This window comes from Apis mellifera, linkage group LG10 (genome assembly GCF_003254395.2).
Source record: "Apis mellifera strain DH4 linkage group LG10, Amel_HAv3.1, whole genome shotgun sequence".
Lineage (NCBI taxonomy): Eukaryota > Metazoa > Arthropoda > Insecta > Hymenoptera > Apidae > Apis > Apis mellifera.
Window position 1 is genome coordinate 5,171,306 of NC_037647.1, and position 25,833 is coordinate 5,197,138.

Sequence of the window (25,833 nt, forward strand, 5' to 3'; positions counted from 1 at the left end):
CTATCTTACCAGAAATAGCTTCTGCTTCCTGGAAGTGTTTTTCAGTCTCATTCAATCTTTCGGTGCGTAATAATATAGTACAGGGTGTTAATGTATTCCTGGAGCATCAAAGAATTAATTCCAGGGATTAAAACAAACGCTTATAGTTTATACAAAAATATTAATTCAGGTTACTTATTAAAATTTAACTTTGCATTAGATGAAGCAAGATGGAGATAGAGATGGCGCTCTAATACAGTTATCTTCTATCCCTTTTCATCTAATGCAAATTTAAATTATCCTATATATAAATTTCTACTTAAAATTTTTTTAACTTTTTCAAAATATATTTTAACATTTAACACACATATTTCATCAAACCTTTAAAAAATATACATATACTATTATCTTAACAAAAATATTTCGCAGATTATACCATTTAATATTCAATAATATTTTTTATCGGTTTTAACAAATTTGTCTTCAGTTTTACCATACGGTAAAAAGAAGCTAGATCTCACGTTTCGATCTCATTAAACGTCAAACCATATTATCGGCTGTTAATAATGAGCAAGCTCATCGCTTTTTTTCCCTCGCCCCCTGTCGTATGGAAGATTTTTCTTGCGACGCCGTCCCCAATTCATCGACCGCTTTACGACCATCTTGAATCAACCGAATTGTCCCGTTTAAATTCAATTGCCTCGATCTTGCCTGCGAAGACTTGCCTTATCCTGGCCAATTATCCGTTTTTGGTTTTAGCCTTCCTTTGACGATCCATCCTTCCTGCTTTTACTTATAAGACGAATGTTCGACAAAAAAATAATCGTTTTTTGCAATCGATATAAATGTATTACTGTGAACAATCTGTCCTTTCTTCCATTTGTCGCGATATAGTGTTTTATGTAATCTCTCTGTCAACTCGAGTCGTACCATGGATATAAAAATCGCGGGGAAAGGTAAAACTATAACGAATAAATTGACGATGAACAATAATTTTTATTTTTTTTTAACAATATCTTTTAAAATTTATGTTGTTTTCGTGTATATAGGATGGGATGACTCGCAATTGGAATCAGTTATCTCGAGAATGATAAATAGAAAAAGAGAAAATAATTGAAAAGTGTAGGAGAGTTTATTTTTGTACAAATTTATATTTTTATTTTAACATCAGTGTAATGTTTTCTTCTAAAATGAATCATATATTTGTTTTATAGATTCTTTATGATTTTATCAATGTATTTTATTGCAATACTTTTAATTTTTAAAAAATAGAAGAAGATTGATCGCAAACGATGTAATAATTCAAATAGCAAAAATTCAATTCTTTTAATTAAATTTAACTTTTTCTTCTAGGTTCAAAAAAATCGAAACGATTCATAGAGGAAGAAAAAGCTTCGTTTTTCCTTCCTTTCGAACGAGAAATAAAATGAGGCGAGTAAGTTGGTTCGCTGGAAAGCTGGATTGATTTCGTCTGGACGCAGTTACGTTTAAAGCCGCTTCACTCTGCGGACAACGTGTCCAATTGTTAAGTGACAAGTGGGTTAAGGGGTCTGCGGCTTAATTGCCACCATTTTTATCATTTTTTTAATTGAGCGAACCGGAGTTCCTTTAATTACACACGTGCACCGAGAAAGCTATCCCGCGTTACGTACTTCTCTTTGTGCCGATATTCTTTTTTCTTCTTTCATTTTCTCTTCAGTCTCGTTGATTGATGAATAGAAGAATTATTTTCTTCTCTTATTTTTCCTCTTGTTCCCTCGTTTCGATCATTTTCGAGCATTGTTAAACGATGATTGTTGTAAAAAATAGAATATTCTTTCAAAAAACCGATCTTAGGTATTCAAAAATTTATTCCTTCAAGTGTAGGTTTCGATAAATATCAGCCACTAAATTGGCTACAATATTTTTTTATCGAGGAGTTAAAATTTTGAAAGATCACTATCCATTTCAATAATCACTTTTATTTATTTAAAAAAAAATATATATAGGAACAAGTAACCACTTGCGAGAAACATAACGAAGAATGAGACACCTAGCGACAAAGAATCGAACTATCATCAAATTTCATATTCATCAAAGAACATAACCTAATTCATCTTCACGGAATATCATTCGAGAATTCGAAGATAGAGACTCGAAAAATCGTGTCGTCGCAGAAGAGAAAAAAAATTCTTCGCAACAGTCGACGAACAATCGAAGCAGAAAGCATACTTCTAGAAAGAAAGAATCTAAGAAACGAAGAAGAGAAGAGATGGAAGGCAAGAGGAGGTCGGAACAGTCTCGTGCAATTAGTAATTACCGACCACGGGTTGAAATTACGTCCGTGAAGAATCGAAATACGAAGAATTTGAAGCGAAAAAGGAAGAAGCTTGATGTTTAAATCAAGAAACGAAGAAACTTTTCTACGCGTCACGTCTGCATGTCGGTCAAGGTGACAACGATCGATCCAAATTTTATTTCGAGCTCATCTTTTTTCTCTTCTTCTTTTTCTTCTTCTTCTTCTTTTTCTGTCGGACCGGCACATCCGGTTACGAATATGCGTTTTTTGCGAGATTCTTTTTTTTTTGGAGAGGAAGAAGTAAGTAGGTAGATGGAGGATCGAGATTGAAATGCTGTCACGTTTAATGAGGGATTAATTAGTCCGATCGTTAAAATAAGTGGTCTCTGAAATTTTTTGCACAGAGGGTGGTTATAGAGAGCTCTCTCTCTCCTTCGATTTTATATTTATTATGCTTCTTAAAAAGTATTTGCCGTGGGATGAATTAATATGTGGTCCAGGCAATTTTAGAAAGTTATTTTTAATTGTGATTGTAGGAATTATTAATTTGATGCAGGGTTATTTTTATAAAAAGATGATTCGTACAAAAAATTTTTGATAATCTGATAGGATAGATTACATTCCTCCGATTCGATATTATAATTCATTAAAAGATAATAATATTCGTGTTAAAAATGAAGAATTAAAAAATTGTCAAACTTTATCGATACTTAGTTTCGATTCAAAAAATTCATCAAAATACTTTTTAACAATTTAAGATGAATGAATAAATTTTATTAATTCCGGTTTGTAAGAATAATTTTATTAAATAATTTTATTAAATCATTAAACTGTTTAAAATAAAATATTTAACATATAAAATCTCGAACATATAAAATATCTCAATTCGTAATTTTAACTTCTATAGCCGCATAAATATATTTATATAGATCAGGCAATAATAATCGAACGAGGAAACTTCGAATCCGGATCTCTCTCGACTCTCGTAAAACGATCGCTTCGATTAAATTACTCTCGATCTGCCATTTAATTTTTTTCTTCCTTTAAGTGTCACAATCGTAATATCTATCGTCAAAGCGATAAAATATTTAACGAGATCGTAATACTATCGGTATTATCATCTTGGATATATGTTTTATTCGCCACGATAAAATAAATCATCTGACACGTTCGAGAATATCGAGAATACGATTTCGAAAGGTTGTAACACAACTTCTTTTTTTTTTCTTTTTTTTTTTACATATCATTTTTATTCCTTCGATAATAAAAAAGGAAAAAGCAAGCATTTTCTATTTAATCAATGCTTTGCAATATATAAGGTATGGATACGTATATCGATTGTAACTTGCAAAGAAAAAAAAGAAAAAAAAAAATGAAAGTGGATTTTCGTTTTAAACGATTTTAAATTGTGTTAAGGACAGGTTACAGCTTTACTCTATCGAGGTATATCGAGACTATAATTAATATAGAAAGAAAATATAACGTTTCGATTGCTAAGAGAGAGAATTAATCGATCTTTAAATGTTAATCGTAGATTGAATGTTGCAATTTTTCGCAACACTGCATAATGATGCAGTTATACTTGAATAGAATTCAAATATTCAAAATTTTAAATCGATCAAAATGCGTTTAAAACAATACGATAAGAAAAAGATGTTTCTATTTTCGATACTTTATTTTCTTTCTATGAGAAGCTATAATTAAAATATTCAATTGGAGTGAAAAAAAGAAAAAAAATATCAACCTTTTAAGGCCACTTCTTCGAGCGAATATCACATCAACCATGACACTCGTTTTTTTTTTTTTTTACCCTATCCACACTCTGTCCAACTTCAACGATTCGACCTTCGTTTTTCTTCCTTTCACCATTCTTTCTATTCATCATTCTTCTTTCTGCCTCTGCAATTTATTCTCGTGCAACAATCTAATCTACCGCATTTCTTTATTAATTCTTATTTCGTTTGCATTTATCAAGTTGTAAAGGGAATAAATGATATCATTATGAAACGAGTAAGTTGCATAACGAACTTGTATCCAACCTTACATATTTTATTTCCTGAATGCGACCTTTTGTTTGTTAACAGGTGATAGAAAACGTGATGGATAAAATATTCGAATAAAAACAAATAGAAAGACGTTCGAAGATTTTACCATTTTCCATTATTTTGCAATCGACCTTCATTTTCCATTATCTCTAAACATTCGTATACCAGCTCTATTAAAGAATGAAGAGAAAATATTTATATACAAAATGGAAAATTTTAATCCATTTCGTAACAATAATTCTAATATTTACTACGAAAGAAATTATCTTTAAAAAAAAATCCTAAAATTCTTTTCACGCAATTCTCGACGCAAGAACAAAAAAAAAACAAACAAACAACGAGAAGAATTAGAAAAATGGAAAAGTCAGAATATAGAAGATCGGTTGAAAGAATTGCATCAGCGAAGAATGCTGCACATCTTCATAGTTCGTAATCGAGGCAGTGAGGAGAAATCTTTTGCTATACAATGTATCCGTTGTTTATCAACAATCAACGACCATATTCAAGGAACGGTTTACACGTAATTAACAGGCTGGCCTTTACAGGCGTCGCGTTGCGTCACTGACACTGACTGCCAGCTAGACAACGTTGACATTGACACACGTCGCAATTTCAAAGTCAGATCCGTCAGGATCGTTCGGAATATGCCGTGAGAGTTCCTTTTTTTTTTTTTTTTCTCTTTTCTTTTCTTTTTTTCACGCAATCGAATACCTTGAAGAACGACGTCTACGAGAAAATAATGGGGATATATATATATACAGAGAGAGAGAGAGAGAGAGAAGGAACGAATATTGAAGGCAGTGTAATGGGAGTGAGAAAGAGAGAGAGAGAAAATTGCAACGAGTTTTTGTTCAACGAGAGAATAATCGAAGAAGGAAGTGTGCTGAAACGGTGAACGGTGGACAAAAGTTGTTTTTGAATGGTTGGATAAATGAAAGGCGACGATACAGTGGTTCTTTCTTTTTTTTTTTTTTTCTTTCTTTTTTCTCAGAGGCTCACTTTGAGGAAGAAACCGCGAGTCGAGGTTGTAATTTGGTATTGTCATTTGAATCGAAGATATTTGAGTTTCTGAGAATTGTGGAATTTTTCTTTATTTATTTATTGGAAAAGAGACTTTATAATTGATAATTATTGAAATGTTAATTTAATGATGAAGATATTATTTATACAATGTATCTAATACAGTGCAAATAATAATAATACAATTAAGTTACATAAATAAAATACAGTAAAAGAAGAGGAAAGCTACAATATACAAATGACAATAATTTAATATAATATTTTAAAGAATGAATTTATTTGTATCAAAGAAAATAGAAGAAGAGACAAGATAAATAGAGGAGGTATTTATAAAAAATTATAAATACGATTTTAAAATAGCATTTTTTTATTAATTAACATTTGTTCTCCAATCTAATCACATCTTTATAAAAAAAACAAAAATATGAGCATTTAAAATTCACTATTATCTTTTTCACGAAGTTATTATAATATCAACAAGGATGCAAAACTATTAACTCGTATAATAAATCTTCCAAACAAACACAAACTCAAAGCTAAATGCCAATATCGAGGACCACGATCATCATTGCTGCCTTTTACTCAACATCCAAGTTCAACATCCCAGTGAAAGTGACCTTTGACCGTCTCGTGATCGCATCTCGACAAAGAGCAAACTCTCTCAAAAAGAAAAAAAGAAAAAAAGAAAAAACAGAAAAAGAAAAGAGAAAGAAAAATCTAATCAAACGAAAGTTAATTTCTTTTGATTAGAAAAACAATAAGACGAAGATTGTTTACATTTACGATTTTAATCAAAGCAAAGAAGAGGGAAATAGAGATGTTTCAGATCGGGAAAATAATCGGGAACGAAGGAAAGTAGAGAGGCAGGGCGAAGTGACAGGTTGCAAACATGGCAAGACCTGTGTTATAGATCGTCGATCTATAAGGCAACAGTCTTGTATCTACAGTCGATTTCTACAGAGATCTTAAAGATAAAGGAACTTAAACGATACAAATTTTTGTTCCTCCTCAGGGGAGAGAGAAAGTTGCCGCTTAATCAACTTCGAGGAATATCATATCTGGTATTTAACTGCATAAGGATCTTCAGGAAGAAGGACAGAAATTCTTAGAATCGTATAAAATGTGACGATCGTTATTCTACAGGAAATTGATTTGATTAAGCTAAGGGGTTAAGCAAAGAAGAAAAAGAAGAAGAAGAAAAAGGCACAGTGATTAATCCTTAATTGGCGACGTGTGTATTATTTACGACTAGGTAGAAAGTAAGTAGGTATTTAAGATGACGATTTTTCATGACAGGTTACTACTTCGGTGTTTCTTTCTCTCCAATGATTTGTTATTTGCGAAGCAGTCTTGGACAGCGGTGTTATATTAATTTCCTTTTTTTAATTCCTCTCTTACTTTTTTTGTATGAATCTTTATCTCTTTGTATCTTCGTCTCTTTAACTTTCTTCGTTTCTTCCACACTCGATTAATCCCTAACGAGAGAGAGAGAGAGAAAATGCAAGACAGAAGAAATCAATCTAGATCCATTCTCGTTGAAAAAAAAAAAAGGAAAAAAGTAATTCTCCAATGATGAAATTTCAAGAGGAATGAAAGGATTGGAAGGTTGAAAAAGAAAATTTCAAATTTCTACAAAATCATCTCGAAACGTGACTACGATAACCTTGATGAATAATTCGAACGTGACTGTTTATAGTTGTTATCCTGTCAATCAAATTATAAAAAGAAGAAAAAACCCGGAATCGAAAAGAAAGGAAGAAAGAGAGGGGGGAGAGGATGTAATGGAAAAATGTAAAGAATAAAAAAAGAGTTAAAGTCATTCGATCAGGTGAAATCGAGAATGAAGCCATAGAAACCTTCGAACGTATTATTACGGAGTATAAAGTGGCTCGTAAAAATTTGCCAATTCTTGGCCAATTCTTAAGGGGGCGAACGAAGAAGAGAGGAAGTCGTCTTTATCTTCTCCCCCTCCACGATTTCTTCTTTTTATCATCTCCAAAAAATTTTCCTAACTTAAAATATTATAACACGTATCATATCGTAAAATTTTGAAATCCCTCTCCCCCAATTTACGATCCCCAAATAAATTTTTATCTTCTCAATATTTTTGCAGCGCAAAAGATATATTTCGATATCCAAATTACGACGCTGCTCGTTGCTAAATGATTCGCTTAATTTTCGTTTCCACGATGCGAAATTCCAAAAAACTTATTCCCATTAATAACACGCGTCTCAAAATCGGGACAACTTTTAAAAAGAAAGCAGAGCGCAAAAAAAAAAAAAGATGATTGAACCACACATATATATATATAGCAATATATGATGTGCATACGTACACGCAAGCTTCTAAAAGCAGATGACTTTCCAGAAGAGTAAACGCCGGTGTACAAGCGTGTGCACGCACGCATAAAAGATGGGAAAGGCGTATGTTCCGTGTATGTTTCACCGCCGACTTCGATTTCACCTTGTTCCGAAGTCCTTTGACCCCGTGGAACGCGTTTGTAACGCGCGACATAACGCTACCTTGTAGCGATAAATTAGATCGTGCGCTCGTGCCGCGTTTACGGACAGTTTATTTTTTTTCTTTTTTTCCTTTTTTTTTTTTTTTTTTTTTTTGCTTCACGAACACGCTTCCTCGTCGAACCTGCTCCGGGAGGAAAGTAAAGCGTTTTTGGCATTCGCAACGCGCTGTTGGACGGATTTAAAGTAACGAGTAAAATTTACATTAGGGTGTTTAACACCGTTGGATGGCAGAGGTCTCGGATAGCGAGGCTCGACGGTGGCGCCACAGAGGTCACTGGTGGTACTCTCTATCGGAATTAATTAAAGAGTTATGATAATTTAAAATGGAAAGTTGTGATTATGATTTTTTTTTTTATATTTGCAGGAAGATGGGGATAATAAATGGGAAGAATTTAATTTTTGCAATAGATGAAAGGAAACGAGGATAATTGATTGAAATTCTTAATGAAATTAAGGATATTTTTGTTTTAAAATACCACGAATATATTAATACTTTGGATATATTGAAATATGAGTAAAATGATCGTTCTGTTACAAATATATTCCTTGCGTAATATTTATTACACGATTAATTATGCAAAGTATGTTTTTCCATTTATTCCGTTAATAAAAAAATGAAGTTCAAGATCTTCGTTTTTACCTCTACGAGTTTACTTGTGAAACTTGATCAAGGTAATCAATATATCCGTGGAATTTATCAACAAAATAGAAATCAATTCTAAAGCAGAGAAAAAATATTGACGTTTATTTATTTGTTATGTTAATAATTTAATTTAATTTCGACAGAGACAGAGTAAAAAGAGTAGAACCAAAAAAAACTTTTTGCCTCTTCCTCTCATCTTTAACCCAATTCAAGTATTATTGTCCTTCGAGTTAAATCCATTCTCTTAACATTACTTTTCATAATCATAGTTTCCATGTTCCATAACACTCGACCTATTAATTCCTGTCCAAACTGTACGTGAGAAAACATAATTCTTGCGCGGACGCGATGATTTCTCTTAACCGTGACGTTTAGAGATGAGTCAGTAACCATATCATCCATAAGATTCATCCATGAGACCAAGCTTATATGCATAGATCAAGATCTAACTCAAGGGCGAGAAACAGGGAAGGGGGGAGGGAAAAAAGGCTGTCGTTCTCTCTTTCACTTTTATTACTCATTTCTATTTCCAGAAATAGAAAATTCACTTCTTTTTCTTCCCTCGTGCTTACAATTGTTAATTTGCAATTGTTATGGCATATCCATTTCACAAAAAAAAATAATGTGAACACGTTAGCATCACGCGTTATAAAGATCGTTATCGATTTTACATTAAAACTAACATCAAAGATATGATCTTTATTTACAGTGATTACCTGATGTTGATCGTCAGTTCTGATTGTTGTGGGATTATATTTCAATTTTAGTTACATGTTTCAATCCTTGTAAAGTGATTTCTAGAAGGCTTGATTCGTTTTAATACAAAAATTTTTTTTTATAAGATCTTTCAAAGTTGCTATATATACCATATTTAGTTCAGATCAATGCATAAATTAATTTATGCAACTTGTCATCAACATCATGGAATGATACGTATTTTTGTTAGTTATTTTTATTAAATAATGCAAAAATAATTTAATATAATTATAAATATTTCAGTATATAAAAGATGATTTTTTTCTAAATTATCCTTCTAATAATAAATAATAATTTACTCTCAAATTTTATCATTTAAAATCAAATACATTTCAATAAAAAAAAACACACGAAGTAGCAACTTCATTCCTGTACTCAAAACAATAATAATAACAATAACAATGCGATCAACAATGTGATACAAGAAAACCAGAGCGCGAGAATGATTCATCACCGTGGTACAAAGTCTGAAAATAGCTAGTATGTAGATCAAAATCTAACGGTGTCGTTTCGCCACCGGCAAAAACAAAGGCGAAGAATCGAGCAAACAAATTCCGACACAGCTGTGGTCTCTCGAGGAAACTTGGAGAGAGGGCAACGAAAAAAATGAAGGCGAAGAAAGGAAAATCGGTTCTTCTAGGGCTGCCAGGCAATTAAGTGTATCCCAACGTGTGTACAAGGATTTTTGCGAATGATTCTTCCTAACTGACCGTTAGAAAGAATTGTTGGAAAGAATTCGCGGAACGCTCCACATCCTTTGAAGCGTTTTGTCGCGATCGCCGCGTTTGTCACGGTTTGCTACGGTTTGTCGAGCGTCTCGGAAACGGCAATTATCAGGTCACACCGGCGACGCTGTTTTTCGAATTAAATGCCCTCGTTCAAAAGGCATTAACCGTGCTTTTTCGCTTGCGAGCCGAGCACGTAGAGATTTCTCTTGTATCGTTCAAGTCGAGTCGTTTGAAATCACAAGTTAAACTTGTCTAAAGTAGAAATCGAATATACAAGAAAAAGTTATGAGTTGGATTGAATTGACAAAACGAAATATTTTGTAAGGAGTTTGTGACGTAAAGGAAATTTAATATTTGACAAGGTTTGCTCATCAATATTTCGAGTGTAATTGATAAAATGATTTGAAGTCATTTAAAACTGTTTAAAGTGTTGTATGTAAAGAAAAGTGAGTTATGAATTGGAATGAATTGATGGGCAAAAGAAAATGTTTGATAAAGAAGTTTGGTAAGAAATAAATGAAGTTTAATGTTTAACAAAGTTTGCTTACTAATATTTCGAGTGCAATTAATAAAATAATGATTTGAAATCATTTAAAGTTGTCTAAAGTATTGTATGTAAAGAAAAGTGAGTTATGAATTGGAATGAATTGATGGACAAAAGGAAATATTTGATAAAGAAGTTTGTAACATAAAGGAGGTTTAATGTTTGACAAGGTTTGCTCATCAATATTTCGAGTGTAATTGATAAAATGATTTGAAGTCATTTATTGTCTAAAGTGTTGTATATAAAAGAAAGTGAGTTATGAATTGAAATAAATTGATGAACAAAAGGAAATGTTTGATAAAGAAGTTTGGTAAGAAACATTAAACGAAGTTTGATGTTTGACAAAGTTTGCTCACCAATATTTCGAGTGGAATTGATAAAATAATGATTTGAAATCGATTGAATCTTTTCAATTAAAAAATTATCTAATATAAGTATATAGATGAATCGAGGGTTTGCAAATGTTTATGTTGGTTTGACGAAGTTTGAACTTAAGTTAAGAAAGAGAGAATTTGAAATTTCCGAAAGTATATTTGAATATATTTTATTTAAAAAATGTTTATCGTTTAAAATTAACAATAATTCAAGTGTAAAAATAAAAAATTTAGATAACGACAAAGAATATATCGCATTTTATCGCAGATAAAGATAAGTAAAAAAAAAAGAAGCTGTTGAATATACAATAGAGAGGTTTCTCGGAATAATATTCGGAGTAGTATGAAACCAGCTGTTCATCATCACCTGGCTCGTTACAGGGATATTAAACGTATCTCTTAATTTACGAAGAAACAGGAGGCATCTTTGAAAGTCTTCTTCTTCTTCTTCTTCCTCGGAGAGCGCATTATTCCCTCGTGCTATAACTTACGCTGAAAGGAAAGTTTTAACGACTGCATCATCTGCATGTGGAAATACCAAGGTTCGCATAGTTTCAAGAGAATCTAACGCACTGAATCGTTATGCAGAAAACTGATAAATTGCGGATAATTAACGAGCATGGACTTGAAATCTTATTCTCGTTTTTGATGGTTATTATTAACGCGGGCTTCGAGAGGATATTAAATTTCATTCCAATTAATCGACCATAAAGTTTGCAGAGATTGTATTATATGGAAGAAGAAAATTAAGATACAAGATTGTGCTAATTGTGCTCTTGGAATATTTCTTTTCTTAATTTAAATTCATAATTGAAATTTATATAACGAATATATATTTGTATTTATGCCGATTTTCTTCATATTTTCAATAATTACAATTACTCATAACACCGTTTAATTCAACGTTATAGAATCTAATAATTCCATCAAGTTTAGCTGCTCATGCTACGCGTAATATTCCATGCTCATCTAAACCTCTTCTTCCCAAAAGTATCACCTCGATTCAGTGAAAAGAAAAAATCACTAATACACCATTAAAAAGTAATATTTACGTTTTGAATCTCGTTATCTCGAACGATGGAATAATTGAAAGATTCGATTCAATCAGCAATACCATTCATCGTCCCTGTTATAATAGATTGGAAAGGTATGAAGGTTAGGAAAGTGGGTTCCGCATGAGCTATCAGCAATAAACCGTATTCACCAGGACGGACCTTCTGTGCTTCTTTTGCGGAATGGATAAAATCAACTGGCGATCGTTTCGCGATCGTATCGTTGGAAGAAGGTGAGAAATAAATCTTGTGCAATAAACTACTTCGAGGCAAAAGAGATAATGGGGCGTTCGTTCATCGGGGTTGGAGCGCAATTAGCCTGTCTTAATCTTAGGCTTTATACGTAGGTTTTAGAAAAAAGAAAAAGAAAAAAAAAAAGGGAGAAAAATCGCGACACACGATCGATTTCAAGAGGAACAATGGAGTGGACGATTAAGATCGAGAGATGAATGTTAAGGAATTCTGTTAAAAGATCGAGTTATGTATTTCTCGTGTGTGCAAGATCCGTAATGGGATTGCGTTTCATTGTAATAAGGTTATTGTTTGCTGGAACGATCGTGAGGATATTACTAAATAAATGAGATAAATTCTTGATCCTTTCACGGTCCAACGTGTCAAGGATAACGATTAGAATTCGTATTTTTATTATGTTTAACCCTTTGAATCTCTTTAAAATTGTTAAAGAGAGATTATTTACCAAATATATAAAATGAAATCTTAAAATTATATTCTTGTTTAAGTATCTTATTCTTTAAATATTTTATTATTTGGATAATATTTTATTATTATTCTTATTTAAAATTGGATTTGATAATTGGCAAAATTTTTTATTTTATCTTCACCTGCACTCTGCACACGAATCATTATCAAATAAGGCCCCAAAAGATCTTGGATAAATGATAATGATTCCATAAATAAGCATATGTTTTTATTGGCTCCTCTCCAGGTGCTAATTATACGATGATTCGTGGCTCTTGGATTAAATTGGCTGGACTCGTTCCGAATTAAATTTGTTAATCGATATTCTATAATATGCATCACGAATGCATATGGGGTTATATGTAGTTTCTTTGACCATCTGCACGATAATATTTATCGAAAATTCAGGGAAAATAAACGACGAAAGTAAATTAATAAAATGATGAAAAGAGAAAAGGTCTGTATATTATTAAAAATTGAATAAGTAAAAAAAAAAAAAAAAAAAGAAAAAAAAAATAATGCAAATGCATCTTCTTTCATTCTTAATTAACATATCATTTTCTTTTAATTTTTTTTTTTTTTCAATATCGGAAATTATAATACGAAGCGTAAAGAATCAAATAAAATTAACATAATAGTTAATTAAACTGCAATTGATTATAAATGAAAGATTAAGTACAAGTTTAAAAAAAAAAAAAGAAAAAAAAGAAGAAGAAGAAGAAAAGAAAGCAAAATATGTAAATTAAAAATGAAATATCTGAAAGAAAATCTCTGAAGTTTAATTTTTAATTAGATTATAAAAACGAATAAAAAATTTTTCGACGCATAATTAACTCCTTCATAGGACAAGCATTGAAAATGACATCTTTTTATTAACATAACTTTTTACATCTTATTATTAAGTCATTAAATAATTATATTTTTTTTTTAAAACGAAATTTAAATGTCATATGTGATAATGAATAATATTCTGGAAAAGATAATTATTATAGCAATAATGAATCTATTGTATTGTAATAATCATATTTCTTTCCAACAATGAAGGTTAGACTTTCTTTGAATAAACGAGCAAGTTCATTTTTAAAAAGAAATGACCTCGCAGAATATCACAGAGAGAGATTTCCTTGACTTACACCATAGGTCGATCATGTAGCTATTATTCTTTGTCTAAGGTGGATTGGTAGCTCAAGGCCATTTCACTGTCTGCGAACATGACACGAGTGACTCTCTTTCCTTTGTAAACTGGTTGCACACTCCGATTCTATCCAAATACGCGCACTTTTTTTCATCTCTATAATTCGTGATAGGCAATTTAAAACGAGGTCGAGAAATTCGACGTCGAAATAATCGACGAACTAATCGAAAAAAAAAAAAAAAAGAATGATACAAATTCAATTTTAATTACTTAGCTTTATATCGAGTGAAAGATTATTCTTTCTTCAAAAAAAAAAAAAATTCCACGAAAATTCAATCCCCAAGGAATGCAATTAAACTCGGGTATCCGACCTGATAATTATTCTTAAGAAAAAAAAAAAACAAAAATCGCTTAATCCCCTGGCAGAAGTTGGAATAATTTTTCAAATGGATCCGACAATCATCCTACCTCGTAAGCATATCCGGATCGATCTCGAAATCGAGATCACGTAATTCAGGATGCCGAAACCGGCTAATTTGGCCGAAACGGGCCCACCTGTGGGCCCAAAAATGGACACCACGGTGTGTCGTGTTTCGACGGAAATGAAATCGACAGAGACCGGATACGATGATTATCTCCACGGATCGCATTCGAGAACGTTATAATTGGCGAGTTCGACGATTTCGATACGGATACACTGACCTCGTTTATTCGAGGGAATCCGCCTTTTTTCGACACTTTGCGCGTGCCTTTGGGCCCTCGTTTCACCTCGATCCCGTTTCGACGTGTCGCGAGATCGTGAAAAGATATTTCTGCTCGGTCAGTCGGAAGGGATTATCCTCGACACATCTTTCGAAAGACGATGTAGGTTGAAGTTCTTTTTTTTTTTTTTTATAACATTTCCGCGTGAAATAATTTCAATAATGTCAAAAGTTTTTAAAATATTGATATTCCTTGAGGATCCTGAATTTTTTTAAATTATTCTTTCAAGATAATTTCTTCAAAAAGAGGGAAACAATTTGTAGAATTCAATAAGAAATTGTTGAAAGAGGAAGAAATTTTTAATTTAGTACCAGAGATGACTACTTGGGGCGCTGCAGTCGCATTCAATTTATGTTCTATGGTTAGAATTTAATAATGAAATATTAATACATATTACCATTGATTTTTAACCATTGATTGGTTAAAAATTATTTTACTTTATCATACTTTGGAGATTTAGAAGGAAAAGAACGTCTCGAATGCCACGATGATATTACAAAGGGTGGTTAAATAGCTGGGGGGCTCGAGGCGAGTAAGAAAAAATACGATAGAAACGATCTTTCACGAACAAGCATTGCTTATTGCGGCAATAGCAAACTTGAAGATTGGTCTGCTGGTAACTCGGTAACTCAGCTAAATGTCAAGGATAGTTTGAATTATTCTTTTACTTTTTGCGTCGCAGCGCTGCGAGCGACTAAACTTTTATACACTGTGAACCCCTGCCAGTATCGATGAGTAATATTCATTGATATTTCCACGGTGTTCGTAAACAATCGCACGATTACTCGTTTCAAGTTGAATGCACAAGAGTTTTAAGAGTTGTTCCCGTCATATTAGAATTGTGTAAACGTCCATCAATGGGCTTACCTTGATAAATTGAGCCTCCTTAAGTTTCTTAATTGTATTTCGACGATTTATCTTTGTTGAAAGTTTTGTGATTTATCGCGTTAACCGCTCGACTTTTTCTTACTTAAAGTGCATTCTACGATTATTATATTTATTATATTTGTTAATCTTTCGAAGAAGAATTTAAAAATTGAAATTGAAAAGCTGATGTACGAAAATATCGAGTGAGGCTTATTTATTAAGTTATAAGTATTAGTTTGCGTTAGAGCGAGATAGAAATAGAGATGGCGCTGTGAGATTATAGCTGTCTCACTTTATCTCCGTCTCTCTTCATCTAACGCAAACTTGAATTATAAATTGTAACTCAATAAATAAACATTAATCGACATTTTTATACAACAACTTTTACATTTATTTTAATTTCTAGAATCTCTTGGAATCGATTTTTATTAATAAAGACAATCATTTACATTGAATTAATTTATATAATCAGAATAATATCAATTAATCACAAAAACATATTAAAATTTTTCACGTCACGATTTTTTGTTTTTCCAAATCGTTTTATTCTCAAAAAATCGTTACTCCTCTAAATCATCCCTCTTCGATAGTCGTAAAAATCCCCAGACTCGCATACCGACTGAGACACCATAATCTCAAATTTCGTTGCATTTATGATTTCGAGGCAATCGAAGCTGGCATAAATCGATCAACGAACCGACAATTAGGCGGTACCAATGTCAGTGAACGAACGAACAAACATCCTCAACGCGAACATCTTCCATCCTTTCATCTCTCTTATTCTCTTTCTCGATCCACTGTCGTCCCTGAAGCGATGAAAAGGCGCGCGCCTTCGAAGACTCGTTTTTTTTCTATCGACGTAATTTTGCGCAACTTGATCTAGTTTCGTCGATAGAAAATCATCGAAGTGGATCCTAAAGTTTCAACGATCATTTCGTGTGATGTGCCTGGCCTGATCAAACCTAACCTCTTGCAATAATGAAGGAAAGAGATAAAAGAAAGAAGAAGAAGAAGAAAAAGAAGAAGAAAAAGAAACTGAGTCTTGCACCAGTGCAGAGAAACAAACTACGACGAAATCGAGTAACCAGAAACGATAAGTATCGTTCGTTCCGTGAATTCGCGGTCTTTTTGCTGGACCAGCGACACCTGTTTTCGCTTTTCTTGCTCTTCGATGTCTTCGACTGGACTTCCTGTTTTTTGGCTAAGTGTATGTAATTTTATAACTTCTTTTTCATTCGCTCTTATGAAGCGGTTTGTCAATTCGGTATTGGAGGATAATTAATGAAATAAAGTATAATTAGAGTTGTGTGAATATTAAATAATAGTTTTTTAATCGAGAAGTAATACAAGGTATAGATGGATTTTCATAGTGATTCAAATTTCAAAATAACAATTTCCAAAGTGAAAATTTAAAATCTTATTTATTCTAATTGTTGTAGTATTTAATAATTCTAATTATTCTATTGTCTTATTTGTTCTTCTTATTAATTGTATTTATTCTAATTGTCTAATATTCACTTGACTCATCTTTAAATTAATTCCAACCGTGTCTCGATTTAAATCTTTAAATCTTCAATGATCAGAAATATATTTTTGTCACAATTCCATATAGTAATACTCGTATCTCCAAACGAATTTATCCAGGATGATAAATATCCAATCAAATACCGCGTGTGCATGAAAATTATCATCACTCCGCGTTCAAATTTTCCAATTCTCTATACAGATCCAACAAAACCAACTGCACAAGCGTGTTATATTTTTCGTTTTTGGTTATTAGCGCGTTTTCAATCATCGCCATTGCCTCACCTTGCGCGGCGGATGGAATTTTAATTACATTGTAGTAAAGAGCAAGATTGATGCCACTGCGTATATTAGATAAAATACAAAAATAATGTTGTGTAATAAATGCACAGTGATAATAAGCAGTGTGTGAAAGACAGTGAGAGTTTGATCGTGCAATATGATGATCATTACGCCGGCATTCTTCAGTTAAAAATTAATGGAGACACTTTGACGATTATACACGTTCCTCCATATAATGGATTATCGATAATGATCGAGTTGAATTTGTAACAATAATTATAAATACAAATTCGATTCAATTGAAATAATATATAAATAAATTGTTCGATTATATTCTGTAGGTTTTTTTTCATCGTTTTTTCGCAGCGCATGATCGTTGCATTCGTGCAAAAAGAAATTTTGTATTTTTATTAATGTATTTCGTGACGTAACGTTTCATTGTAATGTAATTTTTGTTTAAACGAATCGTTGAATTATTGAATTTTATTTTGTAACATTGTGTTTCCATTACGATTTTAATAATTATCAATGGATATTTATTATTTTTTTAACAAGATAATATATCGTTGATAAATTATATTTTTTTCAAATCATGAAAATTTCTTTCCTGTTTTATGATATAATATCTTTATGATATTGATTGCACATGTAAATTATTTTGTTTGATTTTTGTTTTTTTTTTTTTTCAATTACATTACACAACAATTATGTAACATTTCATTAGTTAGTGTATAATGAGTTGAGGATTTTAATTATAATTTCACATTTCCAAGATGAGTAAAAAATTTGAGTGATGGACAAGGATCCTTGAATTATTCCCTGGCATTTCACTGGACGAGGTTTTTATATCTGATGCAATCTCGCAAAACTTTTAATAATAAAGTGTTCAGGAAGTCGAAGAATGCTATGAAGAATCTTGTAATACACGTCCTATTAGAGTTTTCTATTTATCGATTACGTTATATGGTGAACATTTATGAAAACAATCGTAAAATATTTCACTGGAATAATGACATAATAATATTCATAAAGTTAATATTAATTATTTCACACGTTCGAAGGATATGATTAGCAGTAAATCGCCTATATTTTAATCCATCATTATTTAATAATGATTACATATTTTAAAAAAAAAAAAAAAAAATGTTCTCATACTATCTTCCATACTACAACTACGACTATAAATTTCATTTCAATATCATAATTATAATTTTTCCTTTTATTTTCTATCGTCCATTAGTACAATCCAAAAGTATTAATACTATTAGACAATGATTCTTTGATTCTTCTAAGTTAAAAGAATCAACTCTTTCTCCAAAAAATCCTTCGACGTTCATCTTTCGTCTAACTTATCATTACCAAGGAAACCATAGCACATTAATCAAAATGATACATCGTGTTTCGTACGGAATAAAAAATGAAAAAAGTGTTGCCAATTCCGGACAGGATTAATCGTTATAAATATTCGCGAGGATTAATGATAGCAACGATTCATTTTTAACGATAATTTTTATCGGAAAAGAAAGCAGACAGAGAAAGTAAGCAATAGGTAAATCGATGTTCGGCTATGGATTTATTTCAGAATCAATCAATTGTTGTGCTAACGCTATGAAGTAAGTGGTTACTCGCGTGCGTGACCATAGATAAACATCTACTTTCGCCATCTATAGTAACGGGATAAAATTGGCCGTGGTAATTTTGAACGAAAGTGAATCGATGAAACGAAGAGTTTTCGAATTTCTTCCATACATTTTTAAAATAGAATAGAATCCTATAATTTAAACTCTTTAAAATTTACGCCAAAGAACCTATAATATAAATTTTCGTCTCACAATTACTTAACGATAAATCACATGCTCGAATAAATAATTATTGGAATTAATTTGCCCCAAATTAAATTTTCCATAAAGATATTCGCAATTCGATTTGAAAAAGTTTCGAAGATCTGTAAATCTGTAAATCAGAAATCTGAATTTTCGACGATCCATATCGCAATTTTTAAATAAGAAATCGCTTCAATTTCGATTAATTAAATAATTTGAAGATGCAGGCTCAGTTTTTGCATCGGATGATGTATCGCGTATGCGATTCCAGGCCTCGGTTTCGCAACGTGGATCGACCGTCCTCGGACATCCGGGTGGCGAACGGGTCTCGATCAATTGTTATACACTGTGGCTGGCATTTAGCCGCGCGCGACTCGCGTCTGCACTGTTGCCGCATTAATTTGGTACGGTGCGTTGCGGTAGGATAGCTCACGGAAAAGAAATTGCGCAACCCTATGCTGTTTATGCCTCGTACCATGAGCGCTGCGCCTGTACAGGCTGATCTTAGCTTAACTAGGTTGCGAATATCTGTTCCCAAGTTTGGATTTATCTTTCATTTTTTCCTTTGAAATGACAAACAAAGAAAAATATAATAATTCAAAGTGGAATAAGAAACTTTGAGAATAAGAATCCTCCCTTTTATAAATTCTGAAGGAATTGAAAAAGTGAGGTTATTTTAATGGAGAGAGATATCTTAATTATTCCAAGAAATTTAATTTAATTTAATTCCAATAGGAAAGGATTTTTTTATTAGAAATATCGTTCTATTGTTCGATTCATAGAAGAATATTTTCTTGTTAAAATCCTCATGGGTCATTAAAATTCGTATATTATTCAATTATTTTAAATCAACTAGGAATAATACTAATTTATAAAGCACAGATTGAGGTTATGTTTTCACTTTCATAAATCGTAGGCGGTAAATAGAAGGATCGTAGAAATCGCGACAGATATTGCAATAAGAAAGAGATGTGTCTCCTTCAAAAAGATGCGTAACTATCCAATTTTTAAACCTTCAAGAAAAAGTTCACTTCTTCATTATTCATTAGTTCTTCGTTACAATTTACCACTTCTAAATTACTCTATAAAATATCTTCTAAATTAAACTACATAAACTAGCCCAGCCTCTCGTTACGTACACAGTGTCCATGCAACAAAGCCTCTGATCTCCACATTCTTCCCTTCTCTGCCACTCTGTCTACCTCTCCATCTCTCCGTCCTCGTTCTATCTCTGCCCGGCCGGTTCGCTTTCTCCTTCTCCGTCTCGATCCCTCTGTCTCTTGTGTTATACGTGGCGGGTGATCAACGTGTACCAACGGCTAGCTGGATTTATACACGGCCACGGTGCGTTCCCACGCCTAGTACATGCGAGAGAGACCTGGCTCTTCGGCCTAATGCCCGCATGGTACCGATCGTAAGAAAACTGGTGGAAAATCTGGGACACGGCGTCGCGGTATGCGCCATTGTCCCGCGATTCTATTGGTTTCGATATCTTGGTTAGGTTAAGCCAGTTCCATTGGTCGCCCTCTCGGCAGGTTTTTTGCAACCTTGCTCGGCGATCGAGCCGAGGTTGGTTTTGTTTCCCTTTCCGTTTGCATTTGCGGATGTTTATGCAAATTTTTTTAGAATTCTTGTTTTCTAGAATGCTTGGCAGAACGCTCGGTATTTCTCTCAATTTTTCTGTAATCCATTATATTTATTCTCAACCGTGACACAAATTTTCACAATGTAACATTTTGGATAAATCTGATGAAGATTGCATTTCGTATTTCGTATAATGTGGTTCAAGATAATCGAGATTAAAGCATCCTATAATTTAATTAAAAATTTTTATTTGACAGACTTGTATACACGGAATAAATAAATCATAAGATCTTTGTAATAAAATCTTATATATAATAGAATTTGCTGAAATAAACAACATTAGAAAATTCAAATAAGATAAACTGAAGTATAATAAACCATATGATAATCATGTTATTACAAACGCTGTATCATAAGAGAGAAAGTGAAATTTCTCTCTCTCTTTCTTTCTCTTTCTTTCTCTCTCTTTCTTTGATTTTTTTTCTCGTATCACTATATAACTGTTACTTCATTTCCTTCTCTTCTTTTTCCCCATTTCATCTCGTCGAGTCCTTTCTTCCTTCTTTCTCTTTCGTTTAAGAGGAGACAAAGTAGTCGGGAAAATTTTCAGAACAGTTTACTTACCAAATCCAATCTTTTTTTTCAGGTCGAAGCCCGAACTCAAGGATGCCGTGGGTGAGGAGACAAATTATCCACCACCACTGAAACCCGCCTCCCCCCCCTTGACCGCCTTAAAACGAATACTGCCAGCCGCCTCGAGGCCATCGATATCGAAACGAAGCGTCTCAACCGATCACCAGGACGAAGCACCAAACCTACCCCATGGATCTAACCGAGGCATTCGCCCCGGGAGGGGGTGGAGAGGAGCTGCCAAAGACCGACTTCTTCGACTTCGTCGTCTCTCCACCTCCCCACTGCGCCTCCGCAGATGGCGTGTCGGACGAAGAAAGCTTCCTCCATCGCACCACCTGCAGGAGCATCGGCTACCTTCAACAAGGTCACGAGGAGCACGAGACCGGTCGGGAACTGCATGGCTCCCCGTTCATCAAGGAAACGAACAACAACACGCTGACAGCTTTACCACCTGTCTCGACTATCACCGGCTCCCTCAGCCACCATCATCATCACCACCACGTGAGAACGCATCACACCGCCTGCAACGTTCAACAGAGCAACGAACAGACACCGATGGACCAATCCGACTGCGACTATTGGGGCACGGACGAGAGCAAGGAGCAAACCTGTAACATACTCCTGGAAGATCTGAACAAGTACTGTTGGTCGGCTCACGCGAATGCCCAGAGCCACGGGAACGACAACGTGAACGTTCACCAGGGTTCGAACGAGCATCACCAAGGGGTGGGTCGAGGATGCTCGGCGAACGACAGACAGAACACGGACGGGGCGATATACACTCTCACCGTGTTGAACAACGAGGCGAACTCGATGGACGCGTTGGACTGTTGCAAGAGTCCAGCCCCAACGTCAAGCGACTCCTGGTCGCTCAGACCTAACCTAGATCTGGACGCTATACTGAGCATGGAGCCGGCGTCCGCCGAGCAGGAACACGACCAATCGAATACCGTGACAGAGGTTTCGCGGACGGTGAACGACAGGTTTCACCCGGACCGTTTCTCCGTCGCCTCCTCGCAGTACGCGACCGACGACAGCGGTTTCGTCGAGAGCAAGGAGTTGTGCGGCCGAGGCGCATCAAGCGGCGGCAATTGCACCGGCGGCGGCGACAACAACAACGATTGGAAGCTGTCGGATCAGAATCTGCAGGAGGCTGCGGCCGCTGCCGCGGCCGCTGTCGCTGTCGGCGCCGGCGACTCCGCCGAGAGCCTGCTCAGGAGCGCTCTTCAAGGCAAACTGTACACAGGCCCTGCCCAAGTGGTGTCCTCCTCGTCGCCGACCACCCAAGGCTCCGCTATATCGATGCCTGTCACGAGCAACGCCGGTTTGCAGATAGTCACCGATCAACAGCAGCAGCAGCAGCAGCAGCAGCAGCAGCAACAGCAGCAACAGCAACAACAGCAGCAACCGCAAACGCAGCAGGACGAGTCCATGCACACGTGCACCGACGAGGACTTGTTGCTCTCCCAACTGGACCAAACGACCTATCGCCCGGGCGACTACGAGAAGCTGAAGAGCATAGCGAACGAAGTGGTGGAGTCTTACTGCAGCCTGGAACCGGTTTGCAACGTGTCGGCAACGACCACGGTTATGTACACGTTGGACCCAACGAGCGGTAGCCTCGGCACGATCACGCTTCCCGCAGATCTGGGTCAAGTGAGCACGGTCACGGTGGTGACAGCTGCTCAGCAGGAGGTTCTCCAGCAACAGGCCGCGCCTCGAACGGAGGTGGAGCAGCAACAGTCCGCCAGCCAACTTCAAATAACCCCGTCGCGAGTCGTCACGACGAAAGCCCCGAAGAAGTACTGCAGGCGCGCGAACAGGAACAGCAGCAACGCGAACGCGGCCAGCAATGGGAGCAGCGGTTCTGAGACGGGTGGAAGCACAGGCGGGCAGCAACAGGGTGGTTCGGGCGGCTCGCCTGGCAGCGTGCAACGGAAGGAGCGCTCGTTGCATTACTGCAGCATCTGTAGCAAAGGTTTCAAGGACAAGTACAGCGTGAACGTTCACATTAGAACGCACACGGGCGAGAAACCGTTCGCCTGCTCCCTGTGCGGCAAGAGTTTCCGCCAGAAGGCGCATTTGGCCAAGCACTACCAGACCCACGTGACGCAGAAGCCCAGCGTTCAGCAACAGGCGGGCGGCGGTGGCGCCAGTAACAATGGGAATAGCGGGAATCCAAGCCCGTCTGGCGAGACGAGCGGCACGACAACTAGCACCGTGACGAACAGGAGTCAATCACACCAGGTGTCGGTCGATCCCGCGGGGAACGCCTGCAATCCACCTAGTTAGTCGCGTTGGATGGGCCAGACAACCTACTTCCGACGGTTCCCAATTGGATTGCAGTTAATCCTTGCTACTCCATTTACTCTAACTTTCCCGGTGGCACGGTGCGGAAAGTGGATCGGCGATTTTGCACGATGGTGATGGTCAACGAAAGGATACACCGTGCGAGTCTTCCTTTTTTTTTTCTTCCTCTCTCCTTTATTACTCTCTATATATATATATATCTGTTTCCTCTGTTCTCTGTTCTTGCTTATTTTTTCGTTTTTTTTTCTTCTTCTTCTTCTTCTTTTCATATTTTCCGTCCATCGATCAGAATCTTCGTCCGGTTCGAGAATTCGGGATGATTTACCACGACTGAAGAAGTTGCAGGATCTCGGCAAAGAGCTAACCATGACTAACGTCGAGCATCGTGAGATTAAAGTATTGATTAATATTCTTTCTTTTTTTTTTTTTTTTTTTTTTGGAAATTATCTCGCTATCCTAGGAGGATAATATTAGGGCCGTTCTCTCGTCGGTCCGGATATTTATTTTTGAGTTGTACATCGGATAGCACAGAGACGTTTCATGGCGTTTTAAAGACGTCTGGTCTAAAAGAAATTAGAGTTTAAAAATCAAAAGACGATTCTACTTCGAATTATAACGAAAGATCAATCGAGAGAATCGCGAGTTTATCTGTGATAAATTATCATCAGTAACATCTTCTATCATCAAAAAACATTTATATTAATTGGTTTTCTTTAGAAGCTCGTATATATCTCATAACCTCTTTATATAGCTCAAATCATGTTCTAAACGGTGCAAGAGTGTTCGAAAATCTAGAACTCCATATATTTCTCTTAGAGAAAATAATTAATAATTAATAGTAATTAATATTTATCATTTTTTCTCTTATATAACAACAATCATTAACGATTGTTTATAAAAATAATTATTCGCGAAACATTGTTTAAGTAAAAGATAAGTGAAAAATTTGCACCAGACATCTTTAAGACGTTCGACGAGATTTAAAAACGAACTCCATAATAGACATCTTTTAGACGTCGTGCGCTGTCTGGGACGAGTTGCACGCAGCGGTGCTCACGAGTTATGCGAGAAAGCGCGAGCTGGTAACCGCTGGTAGCCGCAGAGATCCCACGAAGAATTTAACGAGCCACACTGTAGAACATTCCTTCGGACGCTTTCTTTTCTGGGCGTTCCCGATCGTACCCTTGTCTTGCGCGTAACAGCGATTTATCAATCGCGGAAAACCGTCCGTAGAATCGCGATCGGATCGCGGTTTATCGTGAATTTATCCATGGGAGTGCAAGGAGGAGACCTTCTGATGACCTTTGCATGGCTGTTGTTCCTATCGCCAGTCTAAGTTTCCGTATTATATTATTCTATGATTGTGATGCCAATATTAACGACATATATATATATATATATATATATATATATATATATATATATATATATATATATATATATATATATATATATGGCCGGGAACTTGAATTGGCGATGCTCGAAGTGAGTGAAAAGTGAATTAAATCGATATTACGATTACGATCGATCGATATGTTCCGTCGATAAGTTCACGATGATATTATAATAGGTTAAGGAGGCGAGCAGAGATCGCCATTTATTTTTTTATTCTCGTGATTAATTATTTCTCGTTCGATGTCAATTGGTCGAGGCCGTTCGAAGGAGGGTAAAGTGATATAATGATGGAACGATTAATAAAGGAGAAAAAAGAAATAAATAATAAATAAATAAGGGGGAATAAGTTCCAACGAACTGCCTTCGAATGATTGATCAATTGATTTCGGACGAGAATATATAGTCGAATCGTCGATCGACAGTGGGTGCACGATACGATTCAGTTATCTCGCGATACGAGAACTCGGTGAAATTGTTGTTCCTAAGACGACTTATTGCTGTTTCAAAACGAGGGACCACGTCGACGATGATAGCGCACAATATTGATCGATATTTAATACCGCTACGAGATATTAACGTTGATGATATTTTTACAAAGAAGATTCTTCTTCATCTTCTTGCTCTTTCCATTTCTTCATTTCTTCTTCTTCTTCTTCTTCTTCCTCTTCTTCCTCTTCTTCTTCTTTTTCTGTCTTTGTTATATTTTTCTCTCTCTCTCTCTCCTCTTTTTTTATTTTACATACACACGTATACATTTATACACACACACACAGAGAGACACATATTAGACTAGAGGAGGTAACGTAGAATCGGTAAGTAATCAGAGAGAGAGATATATAATGTTTAGAAGTAATTAGTAGCACGAGCTGTGATTTAG

At 35.1% G+C, this 25,833-nt stretch overlaps 1 protein-coding gene across 3 annotated transcripts in view; it reads left to right on the forward strand.

Moving 5' to 3' along the window:
• The window catches only part of LOC726179 (protein sister of odd and bowel-like), a 131,641-nt gene extending 107,865 nt beyond the window's left edge, over positions 1–23,776 (forward strand). For all 3 annotated transcript variants that reach the window (XM_006562495.3, XM_016914563.2, XM_001121936.5), the window contains one exon: positions 21,265–23,776. In XM_006562495.3, coding sequence (XP_006562558.1) covers positions 21,441–23,543 — 2,103 coding nt within the window. In that variant the 5' untranslated portion in view covers positions 21,265–21,440 and the 3' untranslated portion in view covers positions 23,544–23,776. The remainder of the gene's footprint in view (positions 1–21,264) is intronic.
• Positions 23,777–25,833: the final 2,057 nt, after the last annotated feature.